At 44.2% G+C, this 18,115-nt stretch overlaps 1 protein-coding gene and 1 long non-coding RNA gene across 4 annotated transcripts in view; one reads left to right on the forward strand and one right to left on the reverse strand.

The window, feature by feature from the left end:
* LOC310665022 overlaps window positions 1-5,141 on the reverse strand; it is a 372,424-nt gene extending 367,283 nt beyond the window's left edge. Inside the window, exons 1-2 of one of the 2 annotated variants that reach the window (XR_014505148.1) lie at window positions 4,698-5,095; window positions 863-962 (exon numbers count right to left, since the gene is read on the reverse strand). This is a non-coding gene — a long non-coding RNA (uncharacterized lncRNA). Of the gene's footprint in view, window positions 1-862; window positions 963-4,697 lie in introns of both variants that reach the window. The other variant, XR_014505149.1, reaches the window with a different exon arrangement.
* Window positions 4,480-16,931, forward strand: LOC310664709 (basic helix-loop-helix transcription factor scleraxis-like). Of its 2 annotated transcripts, none has more exons than XM_083414211.1 (4): window positions 4,480-5,178; window positions 6,243-6,344; window positions 8,188-11,124; window positions 15,429-16,931. In XM_083414211.1, the coding sequence occupies exons 1-2, from the start codon at window positions 4,699-4,701 to the stop codon at window positions 6,273-6,275; spliced, it is 513 nt and encodes a 170-aa protein (XP_083270337.1). In that variant the 5' UTR covers window positions 4,480-4,698; the 3' UTR covers window positions 6,276-6,344; window positions 8,188-11,124; window positions 15,429-16,931. The 2 variants fall into 2 exon arrangements, with proteins under 2 accessions (XP_083270337.1, XP_083270336.1); XM_083414210.1 differs by having other exon boundaries at window positions 4,568-5,178; window positions 6,243-6,340.
* Window positions 16,932-18,115: the final 1,184 nt, after the last annotated feature.

The following is an 18,115-nucleotide window of genomic DNA, read 5'->3' on the forward strand; positions in this document are numbered from 1 at the left end:
AGCTGCCGAGGCCCAGCTGCTGAGGCCCTGTGGATGCACTGATTCTGAGGGGCAGGTAGATGGCAGGGCCGCCCTGGATGAGAAGCAAGATGGAGCAGAGCAGAGTGCAAGGAGTCTTGGAGTTGTTTGTTTATTTGCTTGCTTGCTTGTTTTAAAATGCTTTGTGCATCCATGTCTAACCATGCCTGTTTGTTGTGTGTTTTTCTTTTTGTTGGAAAAGAATAAAAAATAAAATTGGGATTAAGGGACGGTGGAGGGTGTGTATGCTGTGTCCCATTGCTGTAGTGGTGGTGGCACTCAGCCTTCTTCTGATAGGAAATGCTGGGGGGGGTGACAAAAACTGGGGGGGGGGTCAGTTGTATGGGGAGGGGAGTGAGAAATGTCCCTACTTTCATCTGAGGAATGTTGGAGGGTATGAAATGCTAGAATAAAATTTGGCACCTTGCCATTTTGGCTTGTGTTTATTAAATTTCCCTATCACAAAACCAACCCCTGAAAACTATATGTGTTGATGTTGGGCTGATTGTGTTATGAGAGAGGGAAATATTCAGTGATACCCATTTTCCTGGACTCAGATGTCAAACAGCAAAGGGCAATCCTACAAAAATACAAGGACTGGTATGATATGACCATGATGCTGCAAGTATACATAAAGAACTACAGAAATTGCTTGGAATCTGTCAAGAAATGTCGACTGTTCTTCGATTTATTTTTCTGTATGTGTCTGAATATTGCTGGATGGATTTCCAGGAGACTCTCAGCTACGGCTGGCACAGGGCAGTTTAAACTAAAAAGTGACTCCCAGGGAGCAATATGGTCATGTACATGGTACTTTAAGAGTGCATGCAACAACATTCCAAACCTGGAGAAAATATACTGGCTTATAATCTTCTAGTATATTTCTTCTATATTCCCTCTTGGGGTCTTTCCTCTGGCTAGTAGCTATACAGCTGCGCTCCACACTGTTGGAAAAGAATGAAAGCCTGATTAAAAGCTTCTCAGTACCAGTTGGTTCCAAATTAAGCAAAGGCAAAAAGTACAAGGTGGCCAATGTTGCATTGGGTAGTACTGTTCAAGAAACACAAACTAAAACCCTCCTTGCTCTCCTGGAATTAGCCACATGAAGCCTAGCTAAAATCAGTTATCAATATGTAATTTCAATGATTATATTAGTGAATAATGAATGCATTGCACAAGAAGCACAATTTGTGAAGTGTGTTTTTCTGGCTATGTTCAATTCTGTGGATTTCTCTGCTTAAACCATGAAACATCAATGCTGAGCCTGAAGGACTGCATCACACAGCAATAGTGAGACTATTGTGCGGCAGTCACGAAACCACAAATAGGCATTAGCAATGTTTGCAAGATGGCATGATGACACTCTAGGCCAAGAATGTCAAAGCAGCTGGCCATTTTGGAGCATTTGCATTTGTGATAAGAGGGAGGCATCTCTGGTAACTCAACACTAGAGTGGAAAAGCTGATCAATATTTAGACAAACAATGACAATAATCTTCTGAAGGGGGGTCACGTAAAAATGGTTATTTAGTTCTGGCAATTAGTTTGAGTGCCAGTCAGATGATTCAGCTGGGAAAACCTGGACTGTGACCTTTCTGGGGCTTTAAAGTGTGATGGCGCTGTCATTTTTTATGGAAAAGCCATGCATAATGAATGAGTGCAAATGCTAACCTTTTAATAAGTAAATGGTTGAGGAATGCATGTTTTGAAAACGGCCAAAAATGGTCCATATTAAGTATGCATGACTGGTGCTTGGAAGAAAAAGTGATAGAAGTTCCTCCAGCCATCATCTGTCCAGTTCAAAATGATAAGAGGTCTATGTACATGCAGGAAAGGCATTTATATTGGCATGTTGGTCAGTGTTTATATAAAAGTTCATTGCAGTGCTTATCCAGACATCCTTGACCTGGCTGCATGCACTATATGATGCACATGAAGACACACCTTCCCATCTTGGGGACCAGTTGTTTGAGACTGGAGGCAAACAGTTCATGGTATGACATTGCAGATTTTCGGAAGGAGGGTGATTCAGAAATGACCCCCCACAGCTTGGAAATTAAGGGCATGAACCCAAATCATTCTGAATTGCAGTTCAGCTCATGAATAATTTTGGCTTGTTCTGAGCTGTCCTCACCAAGGCCCTTTCCCCCTCTCATGGGTTGAGCTTTTTGCGATCAAAGCAGCAGCAACAAAGGGCTGCATAGGAGAAGGTTGCTTAAATCTGAAAGCCTTATACAGTGGTACTTTGGGTTACATATCCTTCAGGTTACAGATTCTGCTAACCCAGAACTAGTACCTCGGGTTAAGAACTTTGCTTCAGGATGAGAACAGAAATCGTGCGGCAGCGGTGCGGCAGCAGCAGGAGGCCCCATTAGCTAAAGTGGTGCTTCAGGTTAAGAAAAGTTTCAGGTTAAGAACGGACCTCTGGAACGAATTAAGTTCTTAACCAGAGGTACCACTGTAGTTCAGTTAGTGGCTCAAAAATAATAGGAAATGTAAGATGCCAGGACTACTGGGACCTTGAACATGGAGACCTCGATAAACTACCATTCCCAGGAGTCTTCAAGTTGAACATCTCTTGTTTGAGGCCCAAGGAGTAGTCATCTCTTTCACACAGGTCTCACCTGTCTATGAGGTAGACTGAAGCAGTCACCTCAGGCAGAGGAATCCCATGGGGCATCACTAAGGTTATGCAGCAGCAGCAGCTTCGAGAAAGATCTTGCAAAGCTCTAAAGAGCGTCATGTGACCAATTGAGATCTCGCCAGAAGACGATAATGATGTGAGACCCCAGTAAGCAAGGTTTCGGCAGCAGTGGTGGGAAAGCAGAACTTTCCCATTTCACCTCAGGTGGTGAAATGGGATTGGCCAACCCTGCTTTCACACCCTTAGCACATCTGCCAGAAAGGTACCTTTGGTAAACAGGAAGGTGACAGAATGACTGTGACAGAGGGACTGGCTATAGGGAAAATTGGGGGCAGTAGGGGCTGACAGGGCCTAAAATTGCCTGATGAAGTTTGGAAAGAATGAAAACACAGTCCAAATCAAGAAGCGGTGAAGGGCTGTAATTCAAGGACCTTGGTGGTAAACTTATTACCCCAAATAATTAAGGCATATGCTTAATGCTCTGTTGACTGACTTGTATAAGATCTGGAACAAAGCACCACCTTTCGGAAATTCTCTCCAGATGTCAATTCCGCCTTTGAATGTCCGGGAAATTCTGGACACATGGCAGCCCTATTTTAGGTATGGAAAAATCAATAGACAGTGCTAAGTTAATTCCAAATGCACCAGTTAATTACATTAAAACTATTCATCAAAAATTGTCTCCGTTCCATTTAACTTTTATATATTTTTCTTGTGAGATGATAGATGATAGATGATAGATAGATAGATAGATGATAGATAGATAGCAATGATATGATACGTTAAAACCTCAGTCATGCAAACTGTATGACTGAGGTAAGATGCCCATCAGTTTAAGTCAAGATAACAGTAGTACTATGAGTGCTTTGCAAAGTATTACAAAAAGGCTAATCTATGAATTATTATATTAAAGCTATTCCTTCAAAAGCCTGTTGAAAAGAAGGTGGATACACAGAGAATTTGTGTGTGGAAATGGATGGAAGCAGGTATATGAATTTGGGGGAGGCATGAATGTACCTGGATGTGAGAGTAACACCTACACTTTTAAAAATGTGTCCCAGAAATGCATGTCTTTCCTAACAATAGAAACCAGGGAAGAACTGTAGCTTAGTGGTAGAGCATCTGCTTCCCATGCAAAAAGTCCCAGGTTCAATTCCTGGTGTCCTCAGAGTACAGCTGGGAATAATTCCTTCTTGAAACCCCGGAGAAAGGCCCTGTCAGCCACTATAGGTAATACAGTGGTACCTCTGGTTACGAACTTAATTCGTTCCAGAGGTCCGTTTTTAACCTGAAACCGTTCTTAACCTGAGGTACCGCTTTAGCTAATGGGGCCTCCTCCTGCTGCTGCTGCACAATTCTGTTCTCATACTGAGGTAAAGTTCTCAACCCGAGGTACTGCTTCCGGGTTAGCGGAGTCTGTAACCCGAAGTGTTTGTAACCCGAAGTACCACTGTACCAAGCTATATGGACTCAGTATAGTCTGATTCAGTATAATGCAGCTTCCTATGTACAGTATTACAACATTTTAAATATGTAGTCACCGTGAATTGTAAAAATGGTGTCTGAAAGGAAAACCTTGATTCTCCATGTCTAGCAAGTGGCTGTTCTCTTAATACTGGGAAGCAAGATACTGGAGCAGCTTCTGGGAGGCAAGGGGGGCTCTTTCTATCCTGCTCAAGCACCTGAAGGGAGGATAAAGCACTTACTGAAATTGAGGGCAAAGGTTGGGGAAAGGGCTTCCATTTCCCCACTGCACATGCTCACTGCAGCTTCCCGGAGAGCTTGCACATTTTTACATGACAAGGGGGAAACAGGTGCACAGCTCCGGCGTAGCTGTGCAGCTACTTTGAGGTGGCAGCTCCACCTCCTTCGCCTTATTTACAGAGCAACCATATGCTAGATCTAAAAGGAGCAACCATTCAAAAAATGACCCTGCTGCTGGAGGGGAGTTGGGAGAGCAGCGGCTGATGCTAACAGGAGCAATGTGGCAGCTGCTGTGCATAAAAGTGATGGGGCCGAGGGGCTGCTGGGCTCACCATGAAGTCGAGCGGGGGTGCTGCATCCGACCTGGAGGAACTGGAGAGCGGCAGCAGCGAGAGCAGCTCCGGAAAATCCTTGACTTCCACCGGAGCCCAAGGGAAACGCAAGCGGAAGAGCCCTCGGCTGAGCGGGCTGAGCAAGCAGAGGCAAGCTGCCAATGCCCGGGAGAGGGACCGAACCCACAGCGTGAACACAGCCTTCAGCACCCTCCGCACCCTCATCCCAACCGAGCCCGCAGACCGCAAGCTGTCCAAGATAGAGACCTTGCGCCTGGCCTCCAGCTACATCTCCCACCTGGCTAACATGCTGCTCCTACAGCAGCAGCAGCAGCCACCGCAACAGAGTGAGAGCTTGGGGGAGGAACAGCTGCCTTCGAGGCAGCCCTGCTTGCAATACCAGCCTCTCCTGCAGGGCGGCGGCACAGCAACGGCACCAAGACCAATCTGTACCTTCTGCCTGAGCAACCAGAGGAAGCTGGTAAGGCTGGCACCTAGCACTCAGTAACACCCCACCCCACACACGTATACACCGCAAGCTGTGGCCTGCACGGATTGGGGTTGTTTTCAGCAGAGGTGTAGCAAGGGAGAATTTTGCAGGAAGGTGAGCCTCTGCTCTGGTCATCGGCTTTAAAGCCTGTGCCTGAACTGGCATCCAGTGGCGTAGCGTGGGGGGTGCGGGGGGGCCGGCCGCACTGGGCGCAACATCTGGGGGGCACGTGCTCGCACTCGCAGCTCTCTGCCCCCTGCTAAAATCCACGGGTTAGGGGGCGCAAATTACTTGCCTTGCCCCGGTGCTGACAACCCACGCTACGCCACTGCTGGCATCAAATTGAGGAACGTATCAGAAAGGTGAACTAGAGCTTTCGTTTCCTCAGTGCATCCAGTTGGGGAACCAAAATATGTACAGAACAGACAATCCTTGTCTGAAACTGTTAGGGCACCATGTGTGTGTGCGCGCGCACTCCTTTTTAAAGCATGTTCCTCACAAAAACTCACTCTCTTCATGTGAGCATTGCTTGAATAAATGTGCAAAAGCTGCAGTTTGCTTTGTGTTGTAGCTGGGAAAAATAATTTGCATTTCCCTCTTATTTTGGGGATTTGCATCATCACCTGCCAAGTGTAACATCCTGTTTACATTTGGGGCCTTTGTGTGTTTTCCTTTTATTTTGTTCCATACTGTATGAAGATTTTTCTCTTTCTCTTCCTCAATAGAATATTTTTTTAAAAAAGAATATTTCCCCCCTTTCTTTTAGCTTCATTGTGCCTGGTCTATTTTATAGCTTGCACTGAAAAGAATTTATATACATAAATTTCATATTTCAAAACTGAGACTGTCAGTGTTTGAAATGTTCAGGCGTTTAAACCCCAACCAACCGTGAAGTGCACAGGTGAAGCTTATCTCTGCTTTGGTGGCTAGGACCTTTTATATTAACAGGTAAAATTTGGGTGAGATGGCCACTGACAACTGAACTGAAATAAAACTTTAATGTATGGTTTATGTGCACTGCCTCGTTATAATGGATGCCTTTATTCTATTTGCAGCACAGAGAAAGGGAGAAACACTTGTCTCTTTAAAAGCATTGTGGACATTGATTCAGAAGAGAAGCTTGCACAAATACCGGACTGGTTATAGAACAGTTGTAGGTAACCTTTCTCTCTCTCTCTCTCTGCCACTTATATCATAATGTTTACATTGAAATCATGCAATTACATAAAAAAGGGAAAGAGGGGGGAGGACTAACCCTGATCTGCACTTTGTTTTCCATTGCCAGAGGCTTATTCAAAGGGGATTTTTGCAGTTGAAACTGAACACGGTGGGGAAAGTTGCACCTGGCGTGGCAGCTATTTTCGTGCAAGAAATGCTAAACCTAAGCAGCCAAGCCCTGATACTGATGCCTCCTAGACCTATGTCACATGATGGAACTTGAGCTGTCAAACACCCGGCGTCTCCTCTTAATGGGAGACTCTCATAATGCACCAGGCTCACAGCCTCTAGCTACCATTGGACGGCTAAGCCATGTCACACCGCCCTCTCTCTTTTTCAGCCAAAACCTCATTGGCCTCTGCTAGCAGATTCAAGGATTTCCACTAAAATTGCGCATTAAAGGGTTGTACACAAATTACAGGAGAAGCACATACCCAAAGGCTAGAGCGGTTGTACCCGTTTTGTTTCTTGATCAACACAGTGTGGTTCCTCTTGTCAGTCCGTGGGCCAGACAAGAAGAAATTAATTGCATTTAGCATATTATGTTTTTATTCTAAAAAAAAATAGTAGCTGTGAGGAAGATCAGGAGAGAAAGCATGTTCTCCTTCATGGAGAGCACGTGTTGCGGTGGGGGCCGCCAGGACACTCCAAAGTTGGGGGCAGGCTAATTGTTCATTGGCCACTGATGCGATTGGGGCTTCCCTTGTTGTTGGGAAGAAGTTAATGTTGCCATTTGTTGATTGACAGCCAGAAATACTAAAACTCCTTGCACGAGGCTAGGGCTTCCTCTTTTCGACCGTGCATCGGATTGCCCGTCCCCCCCCCCCCTTGCTATGCCTGTCATGGGGTCGTCTGCTCTTGTGGCAAGGGCCTAGTAGGAATTTTGTCCATCTGGCTGATTGGCTGGGGCCATTTGGTTTTTGCCTACTGCGTAGCAAATCGTCACAACTTGTAAGGTTGTGGTTAGGCATTGGTTTATGGTTTGGTTGGTTGAGGGGAAGTGGTTGAGTGCCTGCCCTTGGTAGGCTGAGTGCCTGCCATCTAATGCTGCTGCTGCAAGGGATTCCGTTAAAGGAATTGGGGGCTAACTATTGCTTGTCCACTCTGTCAAGGGGGCTCGGGCCATAGCAATGAGCTCCTGGTTGCATTTGGGGTGAGGGCAGGTTCCCTGCTCCGCGTAACCCCCAAGTGTATTCCCCTATTCTGACTTTCGCATCGTGCGGAATGTCAGTCTGTCCCCCATGGTGGGGGCAGATAGTCGCAACCAATGCCTAAGCAACCACTCACAAATTTGTATTTCAATAAAGTTGTGGCCAAAATTATGCCAAAAATCTTAAACAAAAAAATCTGTGTGATGTGTGAGGTATTGGGGTGGCCCTGGGGACCTCGACACGCAACTGACATTTCCCCCTCTGCTCTACCATCCTGGTGAAAATACACCACCATGATCACGCACTGCTTTTACTTTCAAAGTAAAACAAAACCCATTAAATGCTTATGTCCATTTAATGTACCATTTAGTTTTTCCCCACCCTAGACAGTCACAGGGGGAAAGGGCAGGAATTTCCTCTGTCCAGTCAAGATTTGCTCAAAATGAATCAAAATAACATCCATTCTGTGTCTCTCAATCATAGTCAGTCCAGGGCCAGATCGCTTTTTGCTGTGTGTGAGAAAGACAATGTAGTGTAGCGACAAGTAAAAACCTGTTGTGCTACAACCGCTTGCTTCTCCTCTCTCACAAGGTAGCTTAAGCATGTCTATTTTATCGTCTCTCTACTGCAGATGCTGAGGGAAGCCGTCATGTAACTTTGTACCCATGGTACTGAAATGAGCAAAGCACCCCGATGTCAGCTTCAGAACAAACCCATCTTTGGCCATGTGAACGTAGCCACAGACTTGCACCACAGCTCTGCTGTCAAATCAGCTTAGCCAAATGGCTCTGGAGGGAGATGCAGCCAAACTGAGAGGAGGTTCTCCACTTAGGCCTGAAACTTGAGAAGGGCTGTCGAGTGACTCAGGCCAATTCTTGAAACAGTGTGGGATCTTTCTAAATTTGTTCATCATTGAAGTGTGGAGCAGGGAAAGTTCCCAGGGGCCCTCTAAATTTATCTGCTCTCCTTGGTTACTCACAAGTTGTGCCTGTACATTATCACTGGTGCTACAGTATCTGACTGCTGGTCGTCATGTAAGCCTGCAATCTTTATTTTGTATTAAGCTGAGCAAGTTTTGGGACGGTTTTTTAAGCCACTTTTCCAAACACAGGCAGAATAATAAAGCAAAACAACATTAGTTCACAGTAGAGGGGTTTCTAAAATGGTCAGACAAAGCTTTCATTAAGTAGACATATACATTGTTTAGAGCGGGAATAAGAGGTGTGTGCTTGCGCGTGTGTGAAAACATTTTCGCAATGTGGTATGTCACCGTAACATATGGCCCTCATCTTTCATATCTAAAAGTAATTAATCCTACTCAGCTGGGGTGCTCGCTAGGTGACCTTGGGCCAGTCACTATTTCTCAGTTTAACCCACCTCACAGGGTTGTTGTGAGAATAAACTGGGGATTGGAGGAGAACCCTGTAGGTCACCCTGAGCATCTTGGAGGAAAGCTGGGTTATAAATGTAATAAATAAACAAATAAACAAATAAATACAAAAATCAGGAAAAAGAAATAAATCGAGATTAACGATGCTCCAATAATGATTCCTCAGCATTCCTAAATAATAATAATAATATGTATATATTAATCCCTGAGTTAAGCCACATGAAAGTAATGCTCTGTGGCATACATTTCACAATGTAGATGAATGTTTAATTCTCTTAGCCAGGCATCCCCAAACTTGTCTCTCCAGCTGTTTTGGGACTACAATTCCCATCATCGCTGACCACTGGTCCTGTTAGCTAGGGATGATGGGAGTTGTAGTCCCAAAACAGCTGCAGGGCCGAGTTTGGGGATGCCTACTCTTAGCTATCACAAACCCTTCATCATAAATTTTGCTTATAGTCAAGGAAGAATATAGAGCAGGTTGGTTTAACCCTAAGTCAACCTCTCCCCTTTTGCGGTCCTACTCACAACCATCCAAATTTCTGTGGCTTTTCCTGACAGGAAGCTTAAATACAGCTACCAGTTTTGGAGACAAAATGAACCAGCATGTCAGAGTGTATTTTTTTTTATTAAAAAACCTACTAAGCTAGGGTATGTTGATAGGCAGTTTGAAAGAATATGAAACACATTCCACTTCTTCCTCACAGTCTGGGGGTCAGTGCCCTGTTTTGATGGCCATTTCCCCCCTTGTGCCCATGACAGCTCCTTGCTCATAATAAGTCAACTGTCATATTTCCCTTAAGCGGACTTGGGGATTTTGCACACCTCTGACAAAGCTACACAGTTCAGACTGAGTAGAGGTGGCCTGCATGCAGTTAACAAGCCTCATGCTGACCCATTTATAACAAAGTGGTCATCATAGGCACAAGAAAAGCGTCAGCCATCAGGTCCTATTTAGTGACTGGTTCATATGAATTTTGTTCACATTTTGGGCATACATCCCTCCTTCATTTTCTATTGCACTCCTGTAATTTTCAAAATGTTACATGCACTTTTAATAATTATCTTTCAATTGCTTTGGAAAGAATAATCATATTCTAAAGGAGGGCCGGATTATGACCCTTTGTCAATTCTCAAGAAAACAGGTGTTCCAAACAGGCCAATTTCCCCACTATTCTGTTGCAATGGTTGGGAAAAAATGCCCTTGCTGAATGTTTTCTATTTTAGAGCTCTTAAAGGGACATAAGGGCTTTCTCCTTCTTAGAAGCTGATGCCCATGCTACTTAATTTTTTAAAAGTCTTTCTTTTACAATTGGAATAAATATAGTCTGGTGTTCTTATATATTTTTTTTACCAGAAACAGTAGACTATTCCATTACAGTACACTTCATCTGCACTATCCTTTCATAAACAAGTAAATAGCATCTGAATTATAAGTACTCCCCCCATATAGATGATAGATAGATAGATAGATAGATAGATATTAAATAGATAGAGATAGATGATGATAGATGATAGATAGATAGATAGATAGATGATAGCTGATAGATAGAGATAGATAGAGATAAATAAATAGATGTAGATAGATATAGATAGATGATATATTAAGCTCATCCACCCAGTCTTTTTGATTCCCCCCTTTAATTATACATATATGTCATATCTATATATGTGCAGTCCAGGTTTCCTTAAGTAACCAGCACATGAGCAGGGACCTAGAACTATGCATATAACTGTACAAAAATACTTAGCCATCATGAAATTATGCTGCAGAAATATAGTCCCGCATGGGACTTGAGTCCTTGAAATGCATGATGGACATACATTTTGCAAATAATTTCACTTTAAGAAAAAGCACAAGCAGCCCGGATGCTCAGTGGAAGAGACAATCCAATATGGGCAAAGCTCGATTGGAACAGAACAGTCAAATTCTGTTAAAATGAAGTCGTCCTCTGTCCTTAATCCTAATATTTAAATAGCTCCTCCTGAACATTTGGGTAGTTTTACAGTTCTTTCTACTGGGCCCCTGCATGAATATTTATGCTGATAACTACTAACAGAAGTTAAGCGTTTGGTTTGTGAGATCATGAAAGTCAGCAATCAAATGAATATGACTCAAGGGATTACTATATCTTACAGTGTATAGTGAGGCAAGACTTTAATCTTCAAGTTGTTCAAGTGTTTGCAGGGCAGCGGCTGAAGAAGGAGCCAAAAGGGGTTTCTTGTGTGTGTGATTCTTGTGGCTGATTAGCTGCTTTCCCTGGTCAAAGGTCAGAGGGGGCAGGGTTTCTGTTGAGGCAGGTGATTAGCTGTGGGAGGAGCTTATCAGTGTTTGCAGGGCAGCGCCTATCAGCGCGCGCAGTTTGAACCATCTTTTAGATTTAGGGGAGCTAGTCTCGAGCCCAACGACACATTCTCAAGATGGAGGGGGAGGGAACAGCTGCAGTCGCCTGCGGTTCCTGCGCAATGTTTGCCATCCTGCCAAAGGTTGCAGGCAGCTTTACGTGCAGCAATTGCATGTTGATTGCCCTCCTAAAAGACAAAGTCCAGCAACTGGAGGAACGTGTAGCTACGCTCCAAAGAATTAGAGAGCTGGAGCTCTTTTTGGAAGCAACAGAGCACACCGTCTCCACCAAGGAGGAGACAGGGGACTCCCCTGAGAAGGAGGCTAGTTCACCAACACAGGAGCCCGATATGTGGAGAAACGTGACTCAAAGAAGTAGGAGGCCCAGGGTTCGCTCTGATTGTCTAGAAATACACAATCGCTTTGAGGTCCTCTCCCCTAGCATGGAAGACGAAGAGCAGACTCCATTTGAGGATCTCTCCCTCATTACAGTCGATCACGTATATGAAGATGAGCAGCAAAGTCAGTCCTCAGGGAATGTGCAGGCGACCTTGGAACGGACCGCTCACGGAAGAACCCTGACCAAACCTAAGAGAAGGCGTGTAGTGGTGATAGGGGATTCCCTACTGAGGGGAACAGAAGCTGTGATCTGTGGGCCTGACAAGATGTCTCGGGAAGTGTGCTGTCTCCCCGGGGCTAAGATCCAAGATGTAACTGAACGACTGCAAGGAATCATAAAACCCACTGACAAATACCCCTTCCTCTTGGTTCATGTGGGAACCAATGACACTGCAAGCAATAGCCTCCAGAAGATCAAAAGAGACTACGAGGCTCTGGGCAGGAAATTGAAGCAATTAAATGCACAAATCGTCATCTCATCTGTCCTCCCAGTTGAACGACGTGGCCCAGGGAGAGAGAGGAAAATAGTGGAAGTAAACAGCTGGCTTCGCAAATGGTGTAAACAGGAACGGTTTGGATTCTTAGATCACGGACTGCAGTTTCTTGAGGATGGACTTCTGGCAAGCGATGGGCTGCACCTCACAACGGTTGGGAGGAATGTTTTTGCCAAAAAACTAAGAAACCTCATCAGGAGGGCTTTAAACTGACTAATGTGGGGGAGGGAGACAGTGCTCCTGAAGGTAGGAGTCTATTAATTGATGAAGATGATCATCCAAATGTCATAGACCAAATGGAGCAAACAGCAAGCAGACCTAGTGGTGGGAGGAAAAAATCCTTAAATAAGAGACACGGGGGAATGACTAATGGACTTCAATGTCTGTACACTAATGCACAAAGCATGGGAAATAAACAAGATGAGCTTGAGCTCTTGGTACAGCAAACTAAATATGACATAATAGGCATCACTGAAACCTGGTGGGATAAGTCCCACGATTGGAATGTAAAAATGGAGGGATACAATCTATTTCAGAGAAACAGACCAGACAAGAAAGGAGGAGGAGTGGCGTTATATGTCAGGGATGTGTATACCTGTGAAGAGATCCAAGATTTAGAACCTCAAAGCCAAAGTGAGAGCATTTGGGTCAAAATTAAGGGAGAGAAGAATAATAGTGACCTCATTGTGGGAGTTTACTATAGATCCCCAAGCCAAACGGAGGACATAGATGATGCCTTCCTGGAACAGATGGCCAAGCATGCAAAAGGAAGGGAGATAGTAGTAATGGGGGACTTCAATTACCCAGATATTTGTTGGATGTCAAACTCAGCCAAGAGCATAAGGTCAAACAGATTCCTCACTGGCCTTGCAGACAACTTCATTGTCCAGAAAGTGGGAGAAGCAACAAGAGGAACAGCCATTTTAGATCTGGTCCTAACCAATGTCGATGACCTGGTTAATGGGGTAGAAGTGGAAGGATCATTAGGTGCAAGTGATCATGCTCTTCTGAAGTTTACTATACAACGGAAAGGAGCAGCCAAGCATACTAGGACTCAATTTCTTGACTTTAAGAAAGCCAACTTCATAAAACTTAGGGAAGTGCTGGGTGAGATCCCATGGACAGTAATACTAAAAGGAAAGGGAGTTCATGATGGCTGGGAGTTTGTTAAGAGGGAGATAGTAAAAGCACAACTTCAGGCAATACCAATGAGACGGAAACATGGAAGGTGCCTAAAGAAGCCAGGGTGGCTATCTAAAGAACTTTTAACTGAGTTAAGATTAAAAAAGGATGTGTACAAAAAATGGAAAAGGGGGGAAACCACCAAAGAGGAATTCAAACAAATAGCCAGCACGTGTAGACACAAAGTCAGAAAAGCTAAAGCACAGAATGAACTCAGGCTTGCTAGAGAGGTTAAAAGCAACAAAAAAGGCTTCTATGGGTATGTTCGTAGCAAAAGGAAGAACAAAGAAACAGTGGGGTCACTCAGAGGAGAAGATGGTGAAATGCAAACAGGGGACACAGAAAGGGCTGAACTCCTCAATGCCTTCTTTGCCTCAGTCTTCTCCGATAAAGAAAACAATGCCCGACCTGAAGAATTTGGAGGAAATGATTCAGCAGAGGAAACACAGCCCAGAATAACTAAGGAGATAGTACAAGAATACTTGGCTAGTTTAGATGTATTCAAGTCTCCAGGGCCAGATGAACTGCATCCAAGAGTATTAAAAGAACTGGCAGATGTGATCTCAGAACCACTGGCAGTCATCTTTGAGAATTCCTGGAGAACAGGCGAAGTCCCGGCAGACTGGAGGAGGGCAAATGTTGTCCCTATTTTCAAAAAGGGGAAAAGAGAGGACCCAAATAATTACCGCCCAGTCAGTCTAACATCAATACCAGGGAAGATTCTGGAGCAGATCATTAAGCAAACAATCTGTGAGCACCTAGAAAGGAATGCTGTGATCACCAATAGTCAGCATGGATTTCTGAAAAATAAGTCATGTCAGACTAACCTGATCTCATTTTATGACAGAATTACAAGCCTGGTAGATGAAGGGAACGCAGTGGATGTAGTCTACCTTGATTTCAGCAAGGCATTTGACAAGGTGCCCCATGATATTCTTGTAAAGAAGCTGGTAAAATGCGGTCTTGACTATGCTACCACTCAGTGGATTTGTAACTGGCTGACTGACCGGACCCAAAGGGTGCTCATCAATGGTTCCTCTTCATCCTGGAGAAGAGTGACTAGTGGGGTGCCACAGGGTTCTGTCTTGGGCCCAGTCTTATTCAACATCTTTATCAACGACTTGGATGATGGACTCAAAGGCATCCTGATCAAATTTGCAGATGACACCAAACTGGGAGGGGTGGCTAACACCCCAGAAGACAGGATCACACTTCAAAACGACCTTGACAGATTAGAGAACTGGGCCAAAACAAACAAGATGAATTTTAACAGGGAGAAATGTAAAGTATTGCACTTGGGCAAAAAAAATGAGAGGCACAGATACAAGATGGGTGACACCTGGCTTGAGAGCAGTACATGTGAAAAGGATCTAGGAGTCTTGGTTGACCACAAACTTAACATGAGCCAACAGTGTGACGCGGCAGCTAAAAAAGCCAATGCAATTCTGGGCTGCATCAATAGGAGTATAGCATCTAGATCAAGGGAAGTTATAGTGCCACTGTATTCTGCTCTGGTCAGACCTCACCTGGAGTACTGTGTCCAGTTCTGGGCACCACAGTTCAAGAAGGACACTGACAAACTAGAACGTGTACAGAGGAGGGCAACCAAAATGGTCAAAGGCCTGGAAACGATGCCTTATGAGGATCGGCTAAGGGAGCTGGGCATGTTTAGCCTGGAGAAGAGGAGGTTAAGGGGTGATATGATAGCCATGTTCAAATATATAAAAGGATGTCACCTAGAGGAGGGAGAAAGGTTGTTTTCTGCTGCTCCAGAGAAGCGGACACGGAGCAATGGATACAAACTACAAGAAAGAAGATTCCACCTAAACATTAGGAAGAACTTCCTGACAGTAAGAGCTGTTCGACAGTGGAATTTGCTGCCAAGGAGTGTGGTGGAGTCTCCTTCTTTGGAGGTCTTTAAGCAGAGGCTTGACAACCATATGTCAGGAGTGCTCTGATGGTGTTTCCTGCTTGGCAGGGGGTTGGACTCGATGACCCTTGTGGTCTCTTCCAACTCTATGATTCTATGATTCTATGATTCTATGATTCTATGATTGTTCTAGCTAAGGCTCCCAAGTCCATAAGCAACTATGCTTCTGATGCTTCCCCACACCAAGGCCTCTCCAGGCAGCTGAGGGATGCAGCCAACCCTAAGCAGACCTAAAGTTCATCACAAGTGCATGAACTTGTTCTTAAGCAGGCATTTACCAAGGTTGTTGCAACTTTGCATTGGCAAGACTGCATCTGCTTCTGGATCACACCCACAACTCCAGGATCCTTTACCCTTTTGGGTAACCCTCTTTCAATGTTATTTTGGTGATAACTGGCCACCTACAGTTGGTTACAGCAATTTAGAGGTCAGGGTTTCCAAATACTAACCTTGAGACTCTGTGTCCACCATTGGATCTCTGAATTTGCAGTTCACTACCCCACACACTAACCTTGTAGTTGTGTTCCTATACGTGTGCACATACTATGCTGTCATAGTTTATGCATTTTTTTAACCATATGGGTAGAAAGAAGAAGTGAGTACCATTTATCTGCTGCAAGCCAACTGCTTGTTCTGGACATGCAGGCTCCAACACACAGCTGGAACTCCCTCACCTGCATAATAAACCCCACTGTCATGAAGAGGGGCTGTGCAAAAGGATATTCTTTGGAGTAGAATATCCAGACAGACTATGCTGTAAAATGTTTCAGTTCACTTGGGTGCTATCTCTTGAATTTACACTTTTAAGATGCCTTGTATAGATCTATGAAAACAGAAGTGGAAAGCCTAGTTCTCTTGAAAATGTACATAACAAAGTATGCTTTATATTGATGTTGCTTAATGTGCTAATTTTCAAATCCAAGCATCTCTGTTTATTCAATGTACGGCTGCTATGTAAGGCAGGCACACCAGGGCCGGTTAAATCAGAATGCTCAGGAATAAAATCTTACTGTGGTATCCTAGGCATTACTCAGCCTTACAGTTTACAACTTGTGTGGCAACATGGAATGTCATGCAAGCCAAGGGCACAGAATTCCATGCAGGAGGTGGTAGGTCTTGCCGTTCCTCCTCAGCAATCTGCTTGGTTTCTGTGCTGGGTTGGAGGAAAAGGAACCTATTCGTCAGCTCTGTCCTTCCTCTTCCAGCCTGTCTAGAACCCTGCATTCCCATGCTGACTTTGAAGTAAGAGGGTTGTATGTCTCCATCACCAGCATGGAAACATAGTGGAATAGCCTCTTGTCAGAGTTGTAAAATAATAATAATAATAATATTGGCTACTAAACTTTGTAGGCTTATTCGCAAAGCTGATGCTACTGACAAGAGGAAAATCATTAACATATTTTTAACGAAAGCTTTTAAACATACTACCTAACTACTACTAATGGTTCAAAATGCCCATTTGTGCTCTTATAAGAACAGCCAGGGTTTTAAAAAAAATTATTATTACTGCCCTTTGGGCTGTGTAAAAGAGACCTGTGTAAAAGAGACAAGTTTGTTTATAAAAGCCTGAAAATTTCTTTTAAAATAAAGTGTATTTTTGTAAGACGGATTTAACATTAAAATAATACTAAACATACATTTTCCTCCGTATTTTTATTTTGCTGTTGAAAAATATCTCTTAGATAAGACGCCCAAGCAATGGGCGGTGGTCGCTTATGCTAAAACATCGGGGAGTGGGGAGTGATGTAGCAGCTGTTTCTCATCTTCTACTCCTGATATTCAATAAAAGAAGGGGGAGGACCCTATCTGCTAGCTTGACCCCCAATTTGCATGCACACCCAAAGAGTCAAACAGGTAGATACGTTTTTGGCAGAGAAAGGGAACCACTTTCAGCCCAAGGGCTGGATTTGAAATTCGGTAGCCTTCTGAGGGCTGCTTTAGGTATAGAAGCAAAAAAGAGGTGAGGCAGAAGCAGCTTAGTCATGCTGGCCACATGACCCAGGGGGGGAAATGCAATATTTTTGCATACATTTTACAAATAAATCCCCCTTTAAAAGGTAAAGGTAAAGGACCCCTGACAGTTAAGTCAAGTCGCGAACGACTCTGGGGTTGCGGCGCTCATCTCGCTTTATAGGCCGAGGGAGCCGACGTTTGTCCGCAGACAGTTTTTCCAGGTCATGTGGCCAGCATGACTAAGCCACTTCTGGCGAACAAGAGCTGCACACCGAAACACCGTTTACCTTCCCGCCGGAGCGGTACCTATTTATCTACTTGCACTTTGACTTGCTTTCGAACTGCTAGGTTGGCAGGAGCTGGGACCAAACAATGGGAGCTCACCCCATCGCGGGGATTCAAACCACCGAATTTAAATACATTATGCACACACACACACACACACACACACGTACACATAAGTTGTGTAAGATTTTAAACATAACCCAAGGAAAGCCATGGAAAGTAGTGGATCAACATGACTGACAGGTGACCTCAAATGACATCATATGAATGACGAGTGGGTAGAGTTCGCTAGAAATGGCCTTGTGGGCCAAATTATGTCTGCAGCCCTAGCTCTGGTGTAGAGTTGAAAATGTCTAAACTCTGTGATGACACTTTCCACACAACACTGATGATGAAGTAGCCTTCTTCCACACTGGTAAATTTATAGTGTCACACCTTCACTGAGCTTAGAGTGGCTAATTTAAACAAATGAGAGATAATTTTTTGGTGCCTTGTTTTGCTTCCATTTTTATTCTTATTCTTGTTATGGCTAGGGGCCTCAATAGTTGGAAGTGGCCCAGGCGTCTCTGGACCTTTGAGCTG

This window comes from Podarcis tiliguerta (genome assembly GCF_965153285.1).
Source record: "Podarcis tiliguerta genome assembly, chromosome: 1".
Taxonomy (NCBI): Eukaryota; Metazoa; Chordata; class Lepidosauria; order Squamata; family Lacertidae; genus Podarcis; species Podarcis tiliguerta.

Coding starts and splice junctions, on each gene's coding strand:
- LOC310664709 (XM_083414211.1), top strand. CDS start 4,699: ATGAAGTCGAGCGGGGGTGCTGCATCCGACCTGGAGGAACTGGAGAGC. Junction 5,179..6,242: donor TGAGCAACCAGAGGAAGCTG/GTAAGGCTGGCA, acceptor TTCTATTTGCAG/CACAGAGAAAGGGAGAAACA.